The 20,408-nt window shown below is 42.9% G+C and overlaps 1 protein-coding gene across 5 annotated transcripts in view; it reads right to left on the reverse strand.

Annotated features, from left to right (window-relative positions):
- Positions 1–20,408, reverse strand: part of LOC309633068 (transducin-like enhancer protein 1) — an 87,618-nt gene that overhangs the window by 50,001 nt on the left and 17,209 nt on the right. For 4 of the 5 annotated variants that reach the window (XM_082401432.1, XM_082401433.1, XM_082401430.1 and 1 more), the window contains exons 5-6: positions 9,757–9,819; positions 7,438–7,542 (exon numbers count right to left, since the gene is read on the reverse strand). In XM_082401432.1, the coding sequence (XP_082257558.1) occupies positions 7,438–7,542; positions 9,757–9,819 (168 nt within the window). The remainder of the gene's footprint in view (positions 1–7,437; positions 7,543–9,756; positions 9,820–20,408) is intronic. The other variant, XM_082401431.1, reaches the window with a different exon arrangement.

A 20,408-nucleotide genomic window follows, 5' to 3' on the forward strand; every position in this document is an offset into this window, starting at 1 on the left:
TGAGGATATGGGGAGGGGGAGGGGTAAGATGTGACAAAGTGAGAGAGTGGCATGGACATATATACACTACCAAATGTAAAATCGATAGCTAGTGGGAAGCAGCCGCATAGCACAGGGAGATCAGCTCGGTGCTTTGTGACCACCTAGAGGGGTGGGATAGGGAGGGTGGGAGGGAGGGAGATGCAAGAGGGAAGAGATATGGGAACATGTGTATATGTATAACTGATTCACTTTGTTATAAAGCAGAAACTAACACACCATTGTAAAGCAATTATACTCCAATAAAGATGTTTTAAAAAAAAAAAACCATATAAGGTTTCGATGAAAAGATGCTCAGCATCATCAGCCATCAGAGAAATGCAAATCAAAACCACAAAAGAGACAGCGCGTCACACCCACTAGGAGGGCCAGAATCAAAACAATGGACAATAACAGGTGTTGGAGAAGAAGCAGAGAAACTGGAATTCTCATCCACTGCTAGGGGGAATGTAAAATGGTACAGCCACTTGGTTGTTTAAGCTAAATGGAGTTACCATATGCCCCAGAGTTCCATTCCTAGATATAAACACCAGATAAAAGAAAACACGTCCACACAAAAACTTGTACACAAATGTTCACAGCAGCATTATTCATAATAGTCAAGAGATGGAAACAACCTAAATGACCAGCAACTGATTGGATAAACAAATGCAGCATACTGATGCAATGGAGTATCATTCATCAATAAAAAGGACTGAAGTACTTGCTACAACATCTATAGACCTTGAAAACATTATGCAAGTGAAATAAGCCAGACACAAAAGGCCACATATCATATGATTCCATTTATATGAAATGTTCAGAACAGGCAAATCCACAGAGATAGAAAGATTAGTGGTTGCCAGGGGGTTGAGGGGAGGGGGCATGGGGCCTGACTACTAATGAATATGGGTTTATTTTTGGAGTGATGAAAATGTTCAAGAATTAGATAGTAGTGATGGCTGTACAAGTCTGTGAATATACTAAAAGCCACGGAGCTGTGTGCGTTTAAAAGGGTGAATGATACGGTGCGTTAAGTCATCTATCAATTAAAAAAAACTGCATAGATCTAATTTCTAAAATGAGATGCTCAACTTTCTATTCGGAAGATTCTTCTCCTTCCTCTGAAAAGAGGGAAAATGTTATAATGTCTTCTTCTAAGAAATCCAAATAAAAATCATACGAAAATATATGGGGAAATGAACAAGTAGACAATGCTTCAGTAAGTTTCCTAATAAATAAAAAGCACACTGCCTAATTCACTAGAACCCAGACACTGAAGCCAAGCTCTACATTTGTCAGAGATACCTAGTTGTACCCTCAATTAAAAAAAAAAAAAACAAAAAACAAACTAGCTCGACCTAAAGGAGAGGTAGGATGCATAAAAGACTTCTCTGCGATATTGCGCCATCTCTTTGGAAAATTAATAAAAGGGCTAGACTGATGGAATTTAAGTGGCAGGTATGTCACTAAACAGAAGCTGGTAGAGCTGGAAGATCCATGTTTGTTGTCATCATTTTATTTACTCCCTTTGGTAGCAGGCTGTGCATTATTCTCTCAGGGTGAATTTGTTTTATAAAGAAACTTACAGCTGGGTTATTGATGGGCTTTCCAGGGATTAACTGCATACTCATAAGAATAAGAGGCTAACCTCATCCTCTTAAACTTCCCACACTACAATCCTATAGATGTCTGAAAGCTACAGCCGGAGGAAAAAAATAATCCAACATTTTTGCTAATCCTTAAACCAGTCATCTCCTGCAACAATAGGGAGTCCTTTAGGTCTACAACTCTATCTCTCAAGGACAGGAAGGCTCCTTCCGCAGACACATCAGGAGTTTGTGTTCACAGCCATCACCTGCACAAGTACACACAGTCAGACACCACAAACCACGCTAGACTTCTTTTATTTCATACTAAGTTGTTTTAAAGTATAGAGAACTATAAATTTGCCTATGGAACAGGAGTATACACACATGACCAGTAACTGGAGCCCCAAACCTGAGCCCCATAGGCCTTGACAGAAGTTATATCCATGGAAAGTAAGTCAGATCACATCCAAATAAATGAGAAAGGACAAACAACGTTGCCTACGTTAACCCCAAATTTCCCTGAGTTCCTGACGTTCATAGCACTGCTATGGGAAATTGTTTAAATTTTCTTATAACCAACAGTCAGCATCAAGGCAGCTATCAGAAATCTGGCATTTTGTGGTAGGGGAACTGTTCATCTGTCCATGTCTTCTAACTCTTCTCTCCTTCCAATTCTATCACAAGGATCCCCGTCACCTCTCAGAGCCAGCAAAAGGCCTGGTGCCCTTTCCTCTTTATGTTGAGTAAGGAAGCCAATGATGCCTTGTCCTCACATTTTTGCTTCTCAAACCTCTCCATCTGTTCCCCTAACTTAACTTTCCCCCCTGGTTCTGAACTTTAATAAGTTTGGTCGTCAAAAGTTAAATGGCAGTGCTTTTGCACTTCTGAGTCCTTATTAAAAATCATTCAAGCACGACAACTTAATGGCAGGAGCAGAGCATCTGGCTGGGTCTAATCTCAAACACCAACACCCATGTAACCACCAGACAAGACAAAGGAGGAGGTGACCTGCTGCTAGGAGCAATCGCCCCTTCACAGGAGCTTGGCCAACTGGACCCAGAGATCTGCTACAGGTGCTGAGAGAAACCAGGCAGACAAAACCTCAGTTCAGGGTGTCAGCACCACATGCTCGTTGAAGGCTGCCAGCCAAGGTCTTACCCCCACAAAAGCCATGCAAGGTAAATGGTATTATCCATTATCCTGTAGAAGGACGCTGATAGAGGTTAACTGGCTGAACAAGGTCACAAAGCTAAAAAGTGGCAGTGCCAGGACTTCCCTGGTGGTCCAGTGGTTAAGAATCCACCTTCCAATACAGGGGACACAGGTTCAATCCCTGGTCTGGGAACTAAGATCCCACATGCCACCGGGCAACTAAGCCCATGTGCCGCAACTACTGAGCATGCAGGTCACAACTAGACAGCCCGCGTGCCACAACTAGAGAGAAGCCCACGCCCCGCAACGAAAGATCCCAGGTGCCACAACTAAGAGCCAATGCAGCCAAAAACAAAATAAATAAATAAATATTTTTTTTAAATAAAAATAAAAAGTGGCAGTGCAAAGTGTCCCAACCAAGTGCATCTCATCCTAGGCCCAGGCTTTGTCCAGGTTAACACAATACAGACGGTCTTAGAAGGATGAGCATAAAACACTGAGAAGTTAGGCAGTAGGTACTTGGTTAGAAACAGATATACAACTATGTAACTGTTTTAATAAAGAAAACCACACTCTGCTAATTATTCTTTTACTCTTCTACTTTTTAATCAAAAAGCAACCATGTTTCTTTAGGGGGGTGGGAAAACTTGGCTGAGAAGAAGCACAAGGGGACTTCCTGGGGAGGTGGGAACAATCTGCACCCAGAGAGGAGTGTGGGCTACAGGGTGTGTGCATGTGCCAGTGATCAATCTGTACACTCAGGAGCTGTGCATCTCACCTGTGAATTACACATTAATTTTTTAAAAATCTGTGTGTGTACAGGTATGTATATATCCATATCTATATTTATATGATTTATATTAATTATACGTGATATAAACCCAATTATATGTGATATAAACCCAATTAAAAGATAACACTAATTATCTGGAATCCCAATCGCAACTTAAAATCAATTACGTAGTATCAGAGCAGGTAGAAGAGAGCTCTTAGTTCCCAACTCCCCAAATACTACAATGGGGAATGATATGAAGAGCCCATCCGTCAATTTCCCTTTCCTTCAGGTAGCCATTAGCTATCCCACAAATAAAATGTTACATCAGTCGATAACCTATTTCGTTTTGAGCATTTTTTTTTTCTATAAATTTATTTATTTATTTTTGGCTGCATTGGGTCTTCGTTGCTGCACATGGGCTTCAGTTGCGTCAAGCGGGGGACACTCTTCGCTGCGGCGCGTGGCCCTCCCATTGCGGTGGCCTCTCGTTGTGGAGCACGGGCTCTAGGCACGCGGGCTTCAGTAGTTGTGGCACGTGGGCTCTAGAGTACAGGCTCAGCACCTGTGGCGCACAGGCCCAGTTGCTCCGCGGCATATGGGAATCTTCCCACACCGGGGCTCGAACCCACGTCCCCTGCGTTGGTAGGCGGATTCTTACCCACTGCGCCACCAGGGAAGCCCCGTTTTGAGCATTTTTAATAGCATTCCAAACTAAAAAAATCTTTGAGGAATGCTGATTAAATTGTGGAGACTATCCTGCTGTTTGGGGAAAAAAAAAAAAAAACCCAAGGTTCAAATAAATAAGTTTCCTTCCCACAATGAACTTGTTTTCTCAAGTACAAGGGAGTTTGTGCCAAACCAAATAAACTCTGTATCTGTTAAGATCTCTGCATTTTTATTGTTACAAGAACATAACATGTTTAATAGCAAAAGAGCTTATAAAAAGAAAAATTCAAAAAGTAGGGTTGCAGTTATTAGTCTGCCAATTACCAAATGCGCCATCAGTCAAGCTGTTAAAAAAAAGTATAACAAAAAATATCTCAATAGTTTCTCCAAGTATCAAATATCTAAGAAGCTTATCTTTCTTAAATACCAGGACTCTATGTAAGTTGAAGGCAGGTGCTGTGGTGAAAAAGATTTAAAATTCAGTATTTTCCGTCAGATATGAGAACTAAGTTTTCTATGCTGGTGAGAAATGGGCACCGTTAATTCACTCTACAAAAACGGAAAAAACTATAACCTCTCTCGTCCTCCTAAAAGAGCAGCCACAGTCCCAGGACACAGCTGAGCTTACCTAGAAGCCTGGTGTCCTTGAGAAGATTTAACTTTTTCCAGGTTTGCTAAAGAGAAATATCTGTAGCCCTGTCAAGCAAGCAGTAAGCTCCTTGATTGTACCTTAAAGGGAATGAGAATGTTTCAGCTCATTTGCATTTTAAAGGGTACTCTTTCATGATCTTTCACACTTGTAATAGATGTCTAAACCGTTAAATTACTATTTCTTTTCTTAGCTTGAAAGTCGATGCAGACGAAGAGCATGGCCTCTCCCAGTGTTCTTTACCCTAAGTCGGTCCCTGAACAATACTGACAGCTGCTATCAGACCGGGCTGCATTTACCCTGCGCGCAGCTGCTGCTTGTAGGAACAGACAGCCTCCCAGAGCCTCCTCCCCTCTGGGGAGACAGGCTGACACAGTGCATGTTCAATGAAGGGGTGCAAAGGTCTGCTGAATTGTCAACCCAATTTTATGCTACTTCGATTTTCCAGGACGCGCACAATTCCTTTCAAGCAAAAATCAAGCATATGCCACAGCATGAAACTTATGGTGTGGGATAATTATTGATCACTACAAACTTTAAAAGAGCCTGCTGACATAAATTAATATACTGATCCAAAAATTACAATTATAAAAGCTGCACATGCCAGTATGCTGAAGACCTGCAACTGGCGTTAAGTCTTGTGCTGGGCCCAATTCACTGATTTGGGTTATTGTTGCTAGCTATCGGAGCTAATCTGCCTTTATAATCTCAACAACATGTTTCCTGGACTAAAGCCATTCATAAAATTAGCGATTCATCTGCCCTTCCAAAACAACCTGCTATTTTTATTTTCTGATTCAACTCAAAATGAGTATTACCTATAAACATCTGGTTAACACAATTTCCTCCTTTCTAATGGATAGGATTGGGCAGTGCCTTTGAGAATGTAAGAGTACAAAGTTTTACCACTGAGAGATGATACGTAAAAATTTAGAGCCTATCAAGAAAACAAACATGTTCCACAAAGTGTAACTGGGTACTTGAGAACTGCTTTGCATATGTTTTCCTTTAATCAAAACAGGCTTTTCCATCCTCATTCATCTGGGCTAAAAAATTCTGTGCTCGAGCTACAAGTACAATTTGCTATTAGTCTTTGCTAATCAAACACAGTACATGCAAAAGTACCAGTGAATATTTGATTTGATCTCTGAAATAAAGCAATTCATTACACAAGAAAAGGGTACAGAAGGCAGCAGACAAATGCAGATGTAATTGTGTTTTTTGTTGAATGTGATTAGAGAGCCCACTAAGTAACAGTCAAAAATGTGACACTAAGAGGGAGAGATGCAGAGCCCAGACCTGTGGGGAAGAGGAGGAGGGGAGAATTGTTTATGCAGAGCTAAGCTGTCAAGTGTAATAAAGCAGCTTGAATAAAATTTAAGCTGAAAATCCACTGAAGCTCCCCATTTCAGGGAGGAAAAAGCTATTAAAAGGAAATGAAGGTCACCCTCCCAGTTTATTTCACCTAATTGACTGCCAATAGCTTACCACAGGCAACCCGACTGCAGATCTGCAATTGAGAAACTGATGAAAGGAGAGTTTTCAAGCTGAGGCTCATTCTTTAATCCTCCTTGGCTCTTATGTTTTTTCTCCATCTCCAGTTGGGATGTAATTTTAAACCCTGATGGATTAACTGGTTCCATTGTCTGTGGCCGTCACTGCACTATGGCACTCTTAATCCGTACAGCAGCATGTCTAATTATCATTACAAAGTGTCTGAGGGAACTATAAAGACCAGCAGGGCATCTTCTCACAAGCAATTAACATAAATTGATAAATGAGTGATTTGAATCCGCTCAAGGCACTCACATATGAATAAAATCAGAAAGGACGGTCCCTTATTTCAGCTACTTCTTTCGCTTAGTCTGGAAGGGCAGAAAACATGAGAACCGTCCTGGATCCTGCAGTGAGGGGGCGGGGGGATGAACTCATGCAGGGGATGGACCCAACAGTTCACCAGGCTCATTAATGCAGAGCAAATGACTTGTGATTGACAACCAGTTGCCAGCAAGGAGCACTAACTGAACTCAACCCAGGAGAGCAGAAACCTGGTGAAAGGCTAGAGGGCACTAGGGCAAGACAATCATCACTTCTTCAGCAGCAAGAGGGCTTTCTTTTCATTGGGGTGCCACTTAAAAATTCATGAAAGAGGCACAAGAAAAGCAAAACAGTTATGCATAGGTTCTAATACCCTGGGAAAGCAAAAGGCAAAAAAGCAAAAGACAACAAAATGAAATAATGCCGAGCTACGTCTTGACCTCACTGGGATCTAAAGTTTATACAACAGAAGTAAGGAAAGTACGTATTTAAAACCCTTGCCAAAGCTTTAACCTAAGGGAGCAGGGTAAACTACATCTATTTTTCCATTGCAAAGAAGATTTATTTTTTCTTCCCCTCCTAAAAATGTTTCCATCATCTCCCTGATGCTGATCTTTCTTCCCCTACACACCTCAGCATACCTGACACTGCCACCCCCTGCCCCCCGGCTTATCAAATGGGTTAAGATTAAGAGACACAACATTATATATAGATAGATAGATATTAAGCCAACAAATTAAGAAGAAATGAAAGCTGGTTATACACACTGTAGGAGGTAGACCTGGTAGGCCACGTACCCCGATGATGGCATTCAGCTCTGCCATGGTCACCTGTTTGGCACGTTCGACAGCCTGGGCCACCTGCTGTTGATGCTTTGAAAACAAGGAGAAGGGAAAAGTGTTAGCAAGGCAGCCAAGACCTTCACTGTACCTTCCAACAATAAGACAAATGCCACATGTGGTGCAGACTGAAGTGTAATATGTCTTTAAATGTGAACTTGCTCGAGCACACATTGTTCCACAGAACACACACACAACCAGCAAAGGAAAACTGAGAGTGGTGCATCCCTCATTTCTAACCAACACCAGTTACCACTTAACTTCTGATGGGAATCTGGGGCTTGGAATGATAGAAAGTCAAAGGAGGACATCAAAAATGGTAATGTGAGGCCTTAGAAAATAAACAGTATGGGATCTGGAAGATCACCCTGGTTCTCAAAGGGGGTTTGCTATGATAAGTTTGAGCAGGAAAAGTTTACAGCCATTTAAAAACACCCCTTTTGATACTTAAAATTTAAATATTAAACCTGCAATCACTTCTCTGGTCAACAAATCTCAACCCACCAGTTGGTTTTGGAAACTCTGGGAATTCCTCTCCTCCTTTAGCCCCTAGATGTTTCACCCTCCACAGGGGAAAGGAAAGAAGACCCCGCTCCCCGCCCCCCACCCCCCACACACTCTGAGATCACAGGCTAGAAACAGCCTGCGCACCTCCCAGCTCCACTCACAAATAAAAACAAAGCCACAGGTCTCTTTGGGAGAAAGGAAACTGTAGCAGAGACCAGGATTACTAAAATCTAATGAACAACAGGCTTCAAAAGGCCAACAGGGGACCTCCCTGGTGGTGCAGTGGTTAAAATCCACCTACCGGGCTTCCCTGGTGGCGCAGTGGTTGAGAATCTGCCTGCCAATGGAGGGGACACGGGTTCTAGCCCTGGTCTGGGAAGATCCCACATGCCACGGAGCAACTAGGCCCGTGAGCCACAACTACTGAGCCTGCGCGTCTGTAGCCTGTGCTCCGCAACAAGAGAGGCCGCGACGGTGAGAGGCCCGCGCACTGCGATGAAGAGTGGCCCCTGCTCGCCGCAACTAGAGAAAGCCCTCAAACAGAAACGAAGGCCCGACACAGCCAAAAATAAATAAATAAATAAATGAATAAATAAATAAAAATTAAAAAAAAAAAATCCACCTACCAATGCAGGGGACTCGGGTTCGAGCCCTGGTCCGGGAAGATCCCACAAGCCACAGTGCAACTAAGCCCACGAGCCACAACTACTGAAGCCCGCACGCCTAGAGCCCATGCTCCGCAACAAGATAAGCCACTGCAATGAGAAGCCCGTGCTCCGCAACAAAGACTAGCCCCCGCTCGCCGCAACTAGAGAAAGCCCGAGCGCAGCGAGGAAGACCCAACGCAGCCAAAAATAAATTAAAAAAAAAAAAGAAGAAGGCCAACAAATCTAAACTGTAACATCGAGTATATGCTATGCTGGAAAAGGCTGCCATAATAACAGCAGAGATGGTGCTACCCAGCATGGAAAAGTAGATGCCAGTGAGAACAAACACTCAGTATTCCAGCTCCAAGGCCCATAAGTTTTTCACTGTCTCAAGATATAAGCATCCTGCACACACTTAAAACAGTTTTGCATTTATTAGCTTGTATCCAAAAGTAAAGGCAAAACTAAAACATTACTGGTTTTGAGTCATAGATTACTCACATAAAGAGCCTTTCCCTCTCAAATATTAAGGGTGAACTTCTATTACTTTGTAACTTAATAAAATGGCTTATATATGTATATAACTCCATAAGCTAAAGTAACATGAACAGGTAACATGAATGGTCTTATCCTTAATAGCACTGGCATCCACTCCCTCCATGGACAGCATTTAGTCAACCTGCCCTGATGTACAAGGACAAATGAAATACCTGCTCCCGTGGTCAAGTCAACCCTGATGGAACCATTTTTAAAATGCAGTAAAAGAAAAGCTCTCTAGAGAAAGGACACGTGAATCATCAGTAGCCATCAAGCTTATTTATACTACTCCTCTGAGGAAAGAAAAGCTTTATGCTTGATAGTCGTTTTGCAGTTTTCCACAGAAAAAAATTAATTTCAGGTTGAGCTATTGTCACCACTTCTACAGTGTCCCCTCAGATCTGTTAGATGGAACAGCAGGGGGTTTACACACTTCAGCTGTAACAGATGTTCTTCACACTTGTTCCTCGTGATAAAATTAACATCTTAAAACTAGCTAATTTGCAAACAGAGAAGCAACATAATTGCACTTTAACAGCTGAACAGTTTTACTTACTTCCTGAGACAGAAATGGGATGACTTGTGCACAAATCGTATTCAATCTCTTGGCGATTTCAGTCTATAAAGACAAAGCGATATAAATGTTTAGTATATTTCATAATCAGTTCAGAAAGATAAAACTTCATACCCAACATCTGAGTCCTCCAGTGCCTCACTCTTGAGGGCATAAAATTGCTTTCCCAGGCTATGTCAGCAATATTTATCTTGAGATAAACAGCAGATATTAATCCCACTTGCAAAGTAAGACATAATCACACGCTTTATTGGTCACTTACGAGATAATGGGTAGTTTAATTGAGTTGGAAAATCTACGTGGTTTAAGGCTACGTAATCATTTAACCTGGTGGGATTGCAAACCTCTCCGTACACTTATTCAATTACGGCATATCAGGGTACATTTATATAGCAAGTTCATTCAAACTGGAGTCAGAACCCTGGGGAGCAGAAGTACCGCCAAAGCAGTCTAGCTCTCAAGATAAGGTCTAGAGCGAGACAGCGGAAGAAGACCTCCTTCCCACCTGTCTCAATTCCTGCACAACTGAAACAGGACGTTAATGTTAGTAAGCCTTCACTAAGTCTCAAAATTTCAAACAAGCCTACAAAACACTGCTGAAACAGAACTCAAGTCCAGAGTGACAGTCAAGTCAAGGTATTCTGGCTATCCGTAAAGTTTTACCACAATTCAGCATCAAATGCCAGGACCTCACTGACAGGGCCCACGGTTCCACTGAGTTTAAGAAAATGTGTCCTGGGGCTTCCCTGGTGGCGCAGTGGTTGATAATCTGCCTGCCAATGCAGGGGACACGGGTTCGAGCCCTGGTCTGGGAAGATCCCACATGCCGCGGAGCGGCTGGGCCCGTGAGCCACAACTACTGAGCCTGCGCGTCTGGAGCCTGTGCTCCACAACAAGAGAGGCCGCGATAGTGAGAGGCCCGCACACCGCGATGAAGAGTGGCCCCCGCTTGCCGCAACGAGAGAAAGCCCTCGCACAGAAATGAAGACCCAACACAGCCATAAAAATAAATTAATTAATTAATTAATTTTAAAAAAGAAAAAGAAAATGTGTCCTGAGTGTCTGCGGCACAGGCTGTTCTAGAGAAAGTAAGAAAAGTCCGTGCTCGGCTCCAAATGCACAGCACTCCCTCTGCAAGAGGGACAAACTGGCAAAGAAGGGAATGAAGTGTGCTCTGCTCCCAGGCTAGGGTAGGATCCACATGCCCACCCCACCTCCAACACCCTCCAGTAATGCAAAGGAGCCCTGCTTTCCTCTAACTCTGAAGAACCAGTTCTGCTTTAAAAAAAAAAAAAAAAAAAAAGTCATCCGAAGAGTCCTACATTGGCCTTATTTATTTCATCATTTTCTGTCAATGCTTACTAATGCCGCCTCTATTACTGAATTAGGCAATGAAAAGCATTACGAGGAGAAGAAAATTATGAAGCGCAAAGCCCATGCCCTTGAGAAAGAGAGAATGGAATAAGTGAAACAAAGTAGAAACCTCAGGAACTGTATAATCAAGTACATAAAAAAGAGCTGCCTTTTGTCCTCTGAGATGATTCCAGTTAACTGAGCAACAAGCCTTTGGTTTTATGGGATTGGATTTAGGCCAACCCAACTCAATTCTCCGTGACCACCAATGAGATAGGGTTACAGACAGTGCCTTGGAAGAAATGTACTGGAAGGGGACATGACTGGTATAGAGAACAAACCCGTGACCTTGCTTGAACAAGCGGGGCAAACAGATACGTATATGCAAAAAGGGTGCAGCTGTACTAGGTGCAAACACAGAACTGGGTCAGCCCTACCCAGTTCATTTGATCACAGCCACCCACTCAAGCTAACTCAAGGTCATGAAAGCATGGGCGGGCCACCCTTGCCTTTGCAACAGGGTTCTACACTATGTATCTGGGTAGATGTAAAGGAGTAGGGATGCTCTCTGTGGACTCTGAGGTCCCTGCTCCCCACTTCCTACCTGCCATACATTCCAACAGCATTCTGTACTTTTCCCATCTCCAAAATTCCCTTCACGTTTTCCAATTTTAAAAATGACATCTGCTCACTTTGAGCACATACACACAGATGTATACTATATAGACATATACAAGAAAGTTAAAATAACCCTAAGTCCACCATCCAGAGATTACCACAGTAACGTTCTGGTGATCCTGGGAAGCAGCACCCCAGGCTCTCATTATCTGTGTGTGCACAAGCCCAGAGTGGAGGGAGACACTTTGATACCAAGGGGTCCCAATACGTATACTGCTTTTCTGTAATTTGTTATTTCCACTCAAATGTGTCATGGACACCCTCCCACTCAATAAAAACAGATATGAATAAGGACATCATCAACATATCCCACTATACAAGCAGACGGGTGTCTCAACACTCCCAATATCAGGGGATATTTATGTTTCACCTAATTTTCCACAAGTAAACACTGTATGTCAACTAACTCTCTCCCTGGATCTCTAAAAGGAATCTCTAGAAGTGAAATTGCTAGGTCAAAGTGTATGTATATTTTAAACTGTAATGCATGCTGATAAACTGCCCAGCAGAAAAGCTTACCAATTTATATCATCACCAGTCTATGAGGGTGCTTGCTCCCCCACCCAGTGTCAATACTGGGTTTTGTTGACCTTTTTAAAATCTTTATCCATCTAATAGATTTTAAAATGACCTCATTTTTATTTGCATTACTTGGATTCTTCCTGAAGTTAAACATCTTTTCATATATTGACTGGTCCACTTTATTTTTCCTTTCTCTTTCTTTCCTTTGGTATTGATTCATCATTGTCTTTTTGTAGTAGTTCCCATATGACAAATATTGACTTTTCCAGTTTTTCCACCTTGTTACCTGTCTTTCAACCTTGCTTATGATGGATTTTTTGCTGTGCGTAACTTTGTTTTTACGTGGTCAAACTAAAAAATAGTCTTCCTATGTTCCTGGCCTTTGGGTCAGGATTAGAACACCCCCAAATTACAGAAGCCATTCTTAATTTTCTTCTAGTGCTGCTATGGCTGTACTTTCTGCACTTAATTACTTGACCTTCCCGGAATTTAGTTTAAGAAGGAAAGATGATCTCTTTAATTAATAATTATATATGTTATTACATAGAGTGGCTTCAAGGTAGAAGTGAACTTGACTGTCAGGGAACAGTTAAGACCTGGTCTGAATGAAATCAACTTGTAAACCTTTAACATTAAACCTTTAATATTAAGAAAAAAATAACAGAAGTACAGATTAAAGCACAGACCATATAAATTGAGTTAGAGTAGCTAAGACTGAAACAGGAGGACCAGGGTTAAAGATCAAAGCTCAAACTGATGAAGAAACATCAAAAGCCATACCATTTGTCCTGGGAATTCTAAATAAATGGTCTGGAGAAGAAATGGAAATAAGAACAACAGAGAAGGATCTTATCCCAGCTGTCTCCTCCTTCTGCCAAGTCTATAAACCCTAATCTGAAAACTATCCTCTGACACGTGAGTTTAACTTTGATCAAGGAGGCCTGGATTCAAATCTCCCCTCTGATTTACCTTAAAATTCTCCAAGCCAGCTATAGAGTATCTACTCCTGGCAGCATGAGGATGCAACTTATTTCCCTGACAGTGCTTTGGGAGGTCTAAGACATCATCACCACCCCAGCCCTTAAAATAGTCTGGATGGCAGCATAAAAACTGACAGTGACTCTTTAGTATTATCTCTTGCTTCAACACAAGGGTATTCTGGTAAGAACTTTAATTTAGCACAAATTAACGAGTAGTAGTGTTTTCCACCCGTGCTTCTATTCCTGACCACGGAGTTTATAAGCAGGTTAAACTGGATAGTTGACCCTGCTTAAGCAGGTGTTAAGAAAGTTCTGTAACCTTTTCAGACTGCCTTCTTTCTACCTCTTCCAAAGACTAGACAACTCCAGTGGAAAAAAACAAAAAACAAAACCCAAAAAACTGTAGGCTAACTGTACTTCCCACCTGGAAATCATTTTCCTGCCCAAAGCTGAAGACGTATTTGGTACCTGCTAACAGTCATAACGTTTATAAGTAAACTTACCCTGTGCCTGTACTTCTGACACCATGTAAGGCAACAAAACTAAGTCAGCATTCAAGAGCCAGCCCTAAACCAGATTTGTGTGGAAACTTTATGCCCAGAAACTTAACCAGCTTGGTTAAGGCCCCAGGATCAGGCCTTACTTCAGGGACAGCCACCACCCACTGAGGCAGCAGGAAGCAGGAGTCCAAAGAATCTGTCCAGAACCAGCTTTTATTCTCCCTGTCAAGGTCAACTCCCTTCTCACTGACTTGCTTATGGTAATACGGTTGGCCCTCATAATCCAAAAACTTGGGTTTGCATCTCAGCACACTAGTATTAGGTGTCCTGAGTTAAGTCACTTCAACCACTGAGCCCCAGGTCTCTTATCAACAACCTACTTCAGTGTTTCAGCAGAATCAAGTAAGCTAATATGTAAACTACAGCTGCACTATTAACAAAGTGCTTTGCTCTTATCCCAATCCTTCAAGGCCTACCTCAAATCCATGTAGAAGCTGCCTTTCTCCCATAACACCAATAAACAAACTCTAGGCCCTTCAAGATCCTCCAAAGCATTTACCATCATTTGGCAAACCAAGACTTTATGTTTAAAATCACATCTTATGTGAAGCTTCTGGACAGTTTCCTAACAGCTTCCAGCCTCAAGTCTTCTCAGCATAACAGGGAAGCAGGAGAAGACTCTGGCTGAACACTTTGATACAGCTCCTTGCTGAACCCTCCCCACCAAAACTGACCACAGGGTACACATTCCACATATGGGGCTTTCAAAGGAATGACTCGCTGCACCGAAATGGAATCCCCACACACCCTAAACTCAATGACCAAGATGTTAACCACAAAAACCGTTCCTAACCAGTGTCAGAATAAAGCTCTGTTTATAGTAAGAAATTGTATCTTAGTAGGTACAAGATTCAGGTACATATATATTTTAACTGAGTTAAATAGGCCAAATACCTCCAAGGCCAGCAATGAACCAAACCCTGGTACATGTTGGCAGAGCTCTTAAATTGAAGACATGTTCTTCTGAGCATCTGAACTTAACTTTTTGGACTTCATGATTCCTAAAAGCTCGGCTTTCCACCTTTTGATACTCCTCCCACCTCATCTAATTTCCAGACTGAAGAGCCAGCCTGCTCCCCAACGGCTGCCCACTTCTCCACTACACACAGAGAAATATATAGTGAAGGTTGTTGTAGGCTGAAAGCAGGGCGAGGACTGCTTAAGAGTAATTGCCCATGGGTCTCAAAGCAACCCAATGGCACCTCGCCCAAAGTCAGCTTACGGAGGGGAAACTCCACCACCATTAAATTGCAAATTGATGGATCATAAAAAATGCCGCTTATGCTGAGGGCTGGCAAACTGATCTTTCTGTTTCCTCAAACCAAGCAGGAGGCCAAGAGAAAAACACAGTGGAGAGCTGGTAAGAAGTGCCTGGCAACAGATAAACAGGCAAGAACATGAAAACAAAGCACACAAAAGGAAACAGATAATCTCTAAATCCCTTCTGACTAGAAGGTTCAGAGTCTGTGAAATGACAGCCTTCAATACAGAAAAATGTTCAACCTCACCAGCAACCAAATGAAATGCAAATGTTGTTGTAAGTAAAGTGGGTCATTCTGCACCAGTTAAGTTAGTTTATTAAAAAAAAAATTAATGAAATCCAACGATGGTGAGTCTTCTGGGAAACTGGAGTAATCACACATTACTGATGACAGAGTAAATCGGTACGGTCGTCTTGGAAAGCAACTGGGCAATGTGTTTCAAGTGCATGAAATTATTCAAACCTTTTGGTAAGGCTTCCCACAGCTAAGAATTTATCATAAGGAAATAGTTCAAATGAAAAGCATTCCATGCATGAAGCTGTTCACTGCAGCACGAGTTTCAAAGCAAAAGAGGAAAAGTCAGGTAAAAATGTAACAGTAGTTCAACACATCACAACCATCTGCAGTTTTTTAAAAACTTAACATTTGCCCTCCTGATAAATCAGTTGTCTAAGTATTAGGAGAACGTGTTAAATACACGACATGAACCCAAAGGCAAGGCAAGTAACCATTTTAAAGTCATGTTTATAATAATGATGCTTAAATGGCCAACAGTTACTAGATGAAGCAGGAGGGGAAGAACAAAGCTGTGGTGTTAGTGTGACTGTTTTTTGTTTGTTTGTTTGTTTGTTTTACAACATATGCATGTGGCCAAGCGCTGTAATTTGATACCCCAAATAAAACCAGTGATTATCCTGCTGTAGCAGGGTTATCAGTGCCATTTTCCCCCCTCCAGTGACCTTGTAGATGCCGCCCTTGATTTATCGTTTGGATGTATTATTAAACAGGGAAGGGAGCAAAGGGTGATCAGGCCCACCACTCCTGTGATTGACCCTGGCACTGAGTCACACAAGGATGCTGGCAAACCCTGAAACCCTTTGGGTGCCCGGCCCTCTAACAATCTTCATGTCACATATGGAGAAGCCAAAGCCTAAAGGAAATGATTTGCCCAGGATCATAAAGATTAAAAGCCACGTTTGCTGCCTAGTCCTTTCTCCAGGAAGCAGAAGTGGGAAATTGGAACATACTCTAGACCAGAAACAAAGCTGATGTACTCAGCCTTGTTTGCAAAGCAATACAGCCCTAACAGGACCACAGCAGTACGAGGCCAAGGCCATGTCATCGCTCAGCCAACAACGGTACTACAACAAGTGGCCCCAGTCTGTCACTGACAGGGTCACTGTACTCCTGCTGTCTTTGGCAGAAGTACAGTGCAAGGCAAGGTAGGCATTTCACAAGGAGCCACAGTTATAAATTGCAAACCTTAAATAAACAAGTAGCAGCCAAACTGCACTTTTGTCCTCCCCTTTGCAGGCAAAGAGAATTAGTGCCTCAGCCCTAACATCAGACAATCTGGCCCACCAGTAAAGCAAAATCCACAAAAACACATCCACAAGTACATCTCTATTTCCTGAAGATGACATCTGATGTCCCTAAGGAAAATTCAAGATGTTTGACTAAAACTGCATATCCAAAATGATATATTCAAAACTCTGCAAATAAACTTCCAATACTCCCCCCCACCCCTTTACAGGAGGGGGAAAGGCTTCTTGGCCTAGAGACCTCCTTTAGAACACTGGCTAGTCACCAGACCATCTCCCATCCTAGCACCATGCTTCACCAGCACACTCATGAAAAGGGAATTTTATCTGAAGTTCTAATGCATCAGAGTAGCTCTGTTTAAAATATAATGACGTCGGGCTTCCCTGGTGGCGCAGTGGTTGAGAATCTGCCTGCTAATGCAGGGGACACGGGTTCGAGCCCTGGTCTGGGAAGATCCCACATGCCGCGGAGCAACTAGGCCCGTGAGCCGCAACTACTGAGCCTGCGCGTCTGGAGCCTGTGCTCCGCAACAAGAGAGGCCGCGACAGTGAGAGGCCCGCGCACCGCGATGAAGAGTGGCCCCCGCTTGCCGCAACTAGAGAAAGCCCTAGCACAGAAACGAAGACCCAACATAGCAATCAATCAATCAATCAATCAATCAATCTTAAAAAAATATATATATATAATGACGTCGATAAATGACTAACCACAATTTGGGGGAAATCCAAATGAAAAGGACTTGGGGCCTCTAAGCTGACGATATAATGGTTATGAGGTTATCAGCGATTTTCAAACATAAGAACGCATCAGGATCACCTGAAAGGCTTGGTCAAACATAAGACAGCTGGGCCCACGCCCAGAGTTTCTCAGCCAGGAGGTCTGGGGCCCCAGCATCTGCATTTCTAACAAGGCTTCAGGTGCTCTGCAGTTTGTTGGACTAGGGACCACACTTTGAGAACCGTGCCATTGAATAACCATGACAGCGGCAGCATCTACTGCTTAGTACACAGCAGCTCCAATTACATCCAGGCTCTAAGTGTCAGTCAGGGTAGGTGCCCTTGGAGACTGCACCGGAAGGTTAAAATAACTCACCTAGGTCAGAAACAGGAGGGGAAGTCAGGCCTGCCTTTCTCCAAAGCCTTGCCACAGTGAGAGATGACCGCCTTTCTCCACACATTTTTACAAAACAAAACCAAGGCAAGAACACAAACCGGGGCTGGAGGAACCCATCTGACAATTGTGGGAAACCTCAAACAATATTCATTCAAATGAGTCCACCTGTGGCAATGTACTCTTGCCCCTTCTTCAACCTGATGATTAAAGCAAAACAAAGAGGACCAGAAGACAGAACCCCGTCAGTGGCTCAATTAATCAGAACACAAGTCGCCAATTATGGGCAGATCCTAACTTTTATGTTCCGTCTCCCCCCTCATTTGGCAGCTCTAAACCCCAGCCCTTTCCAAAGGGGCACAGACTCTCTCCTTCCACTGCTCACCTTTCACACTCGCAGCTTCTCTCCAAACAAGAAGGGGTTAAAATAAAGGGACAGAATAACCTGCTGAAGGCTGCCGAGGCGAGATAGCAACACTAATTGCTCCCATACTCCGGCTCCTCGAGAGGCAGATTGCAAGGGCTCGCATCTCCGGAGAAAGCTCTCGGATCTTCGCAGCAGCTCTCAGCAGAGCAACTCAAGTGCCCTTAATTGTTTATGTTCTTAATGCAGAGCCTCTTGAATGCATTCATTTTTAATAGCAGGCTTGAGTGTGGGGCCCATCAAAGAATGACAAAGCAACTCTATTCACTGGTCCTCCTTCCTGCAATGATGGTCTTCTGATTTATTTGCAAATGACAAGCTTGGCAGGCTCCACTTGAGGGCTGCCCTCTTTTTTTTTTTTTTTTTAAAGAATTCAGTTGCATTTTCCATGATGAAGTTGAGTCTGCAACGCTGTGTATTTGTGTAAATTCTTCCCCCTTCAGTTCCTTCTAATTAATGACTTAAATGTTTTGACCCAACTGTTGCCAAGCAGTGCATTTGGGCTTTACTTTGTCATTCTGGTAAAGATGCATCCTTGACAAAAGCATCGCAGCTGTTTCAGTGCCTGAACAGCACATTTCCATTATTCAGAAACCCTTGTTATGGAGTTCAGAAAGTGCTGTTCACAGGAAATTGTAATGACTTGTCCCATGATGGAAAAAGACAGCATTCGGTGGTGTCAAAGGAAAATGCACTCTGTCGCACCACAAGAAGGGTTTCAAGACAAACTCCGCAGGGTGAATCACGGAACGCTACCATGAAGTCACCACCTATTGTTCTGGGAATGGAAACAGAGCAAGCCTACACCTTTCACCTTCTTCACAGGTCTTAGTCATTAGGGAGCTCATGAGAAATTAGATAATATCATACAGTAGCAGGAAGATCAGTGGGAGGAAGAGCCAGCTACATCATCATGGCATGAAGGCTAAAATTACAATTACGAAAATAAAACATGCCTCTGTAAAGACAAAGACTGCACGGGAATATGCGAAAAACAAGTCGCCTCTGAAAACCAGGTTTACGAGAATGGTCTTTATTCAGAACTTGGAATGTTATTTTCCTTGCAATAACACTTAAACCCTTTCCTTTTCATCATAGCAACCTTTTAGGCCTGTGTAAACGGTCTTTGGTTGGTACTGACTTCCAAGGGTCTGTGTCACTATGTCCCTGACTTCCATCATGACAAAGCAAACACCCAGTGCACACAACTATAAAGCACAATTTATCATCAGCTTTAGCATTTCTCATCATCCCCTTCCCCACATCTTGTTTGGAGATCACTGAATAAGCAGTTTGGTATGAATGTTTCCCTAACAGGTTGGAATCTTTAGCCAATCTAGATAGTGGGAAAGGAATTTCCTGCCTTAGGTGACCATGGGACCGTGGTTCCCTAATTTTAAAAACATGCTACAGCTGAATGACCCACACATATGAAGGATGGCTGCCACTCTTCTTCCAGAGCAACTTCTTAGGGAAAGCAGCTACTCCATCAAGAGGCCTATGCCATCAAAGCCATGTGGCATGGCAGCAGAATGACCCCAAGTTAGATAGATGTGTGTGTGTGCATGCATTGCTAAGGCCATCTGAGTCCCAAACTCAGTCTCAGTTGGGCAGCCCCATCCCTGGGCCTTCTTCCTCACAGGCTGAGCTGCTGGAGAGGTGGTCCCTTTGGGAAGGAAGACAAGGTTCCTGGCATTCCAAGTGGAAACCTGGGATTCTCTTTTCAATCAACATCATGTGCCAAGAAACCTGCGAAGCTCCAGAATGCAATTTACCCCGCAAGAGTGGCCAGAAGATGAATTTGAATGGAGGGGGCTCTACTGCACACTGGGAGTCGGCCTCTGCCTCAGGAACAGTGCTCTGTTGAACCCAGCAAGTGCCAGAGGGGCATCAAAGGCTGGGAGCCACTGAGGCAGAAACAGAACTTGTGTGCAGCGAAGTCAACAGTGGAGAAAAAAATTATTTTCTCAAAAACACCTTAGGATCATGATTAAAATGAAATCTGGGAGGCTGGAGAAAATTTTCAAAGCATACCCTTTTGGAAAAGCTTTTAAGTACTTACAAGATGGTAAGTACAAGGATACTAGACAACAGACTTCACTAATGCATTCAAAAGTCACAGAATATTAACTCAGCTATGCAGGTGGAGGTAAAGAGAAATATTTTAAATACAAATTAATTCTTTTTTTTTTTTTTCCTTTGG

The sequence above is a fragment of the Balaenoptera borealis genome (assembly GCF_965194805.1).
Source record: "Balaenoptera borealis genome assembly, chromosome: 8".
NCBI classification, from domain to species: domain Eukaryota; kingdom Metazoa; phylum Chordata; class Mammalia; order Artiodactyla; family Balaenopteridae; genus Balaenoptera; species Balaenoptera borealis.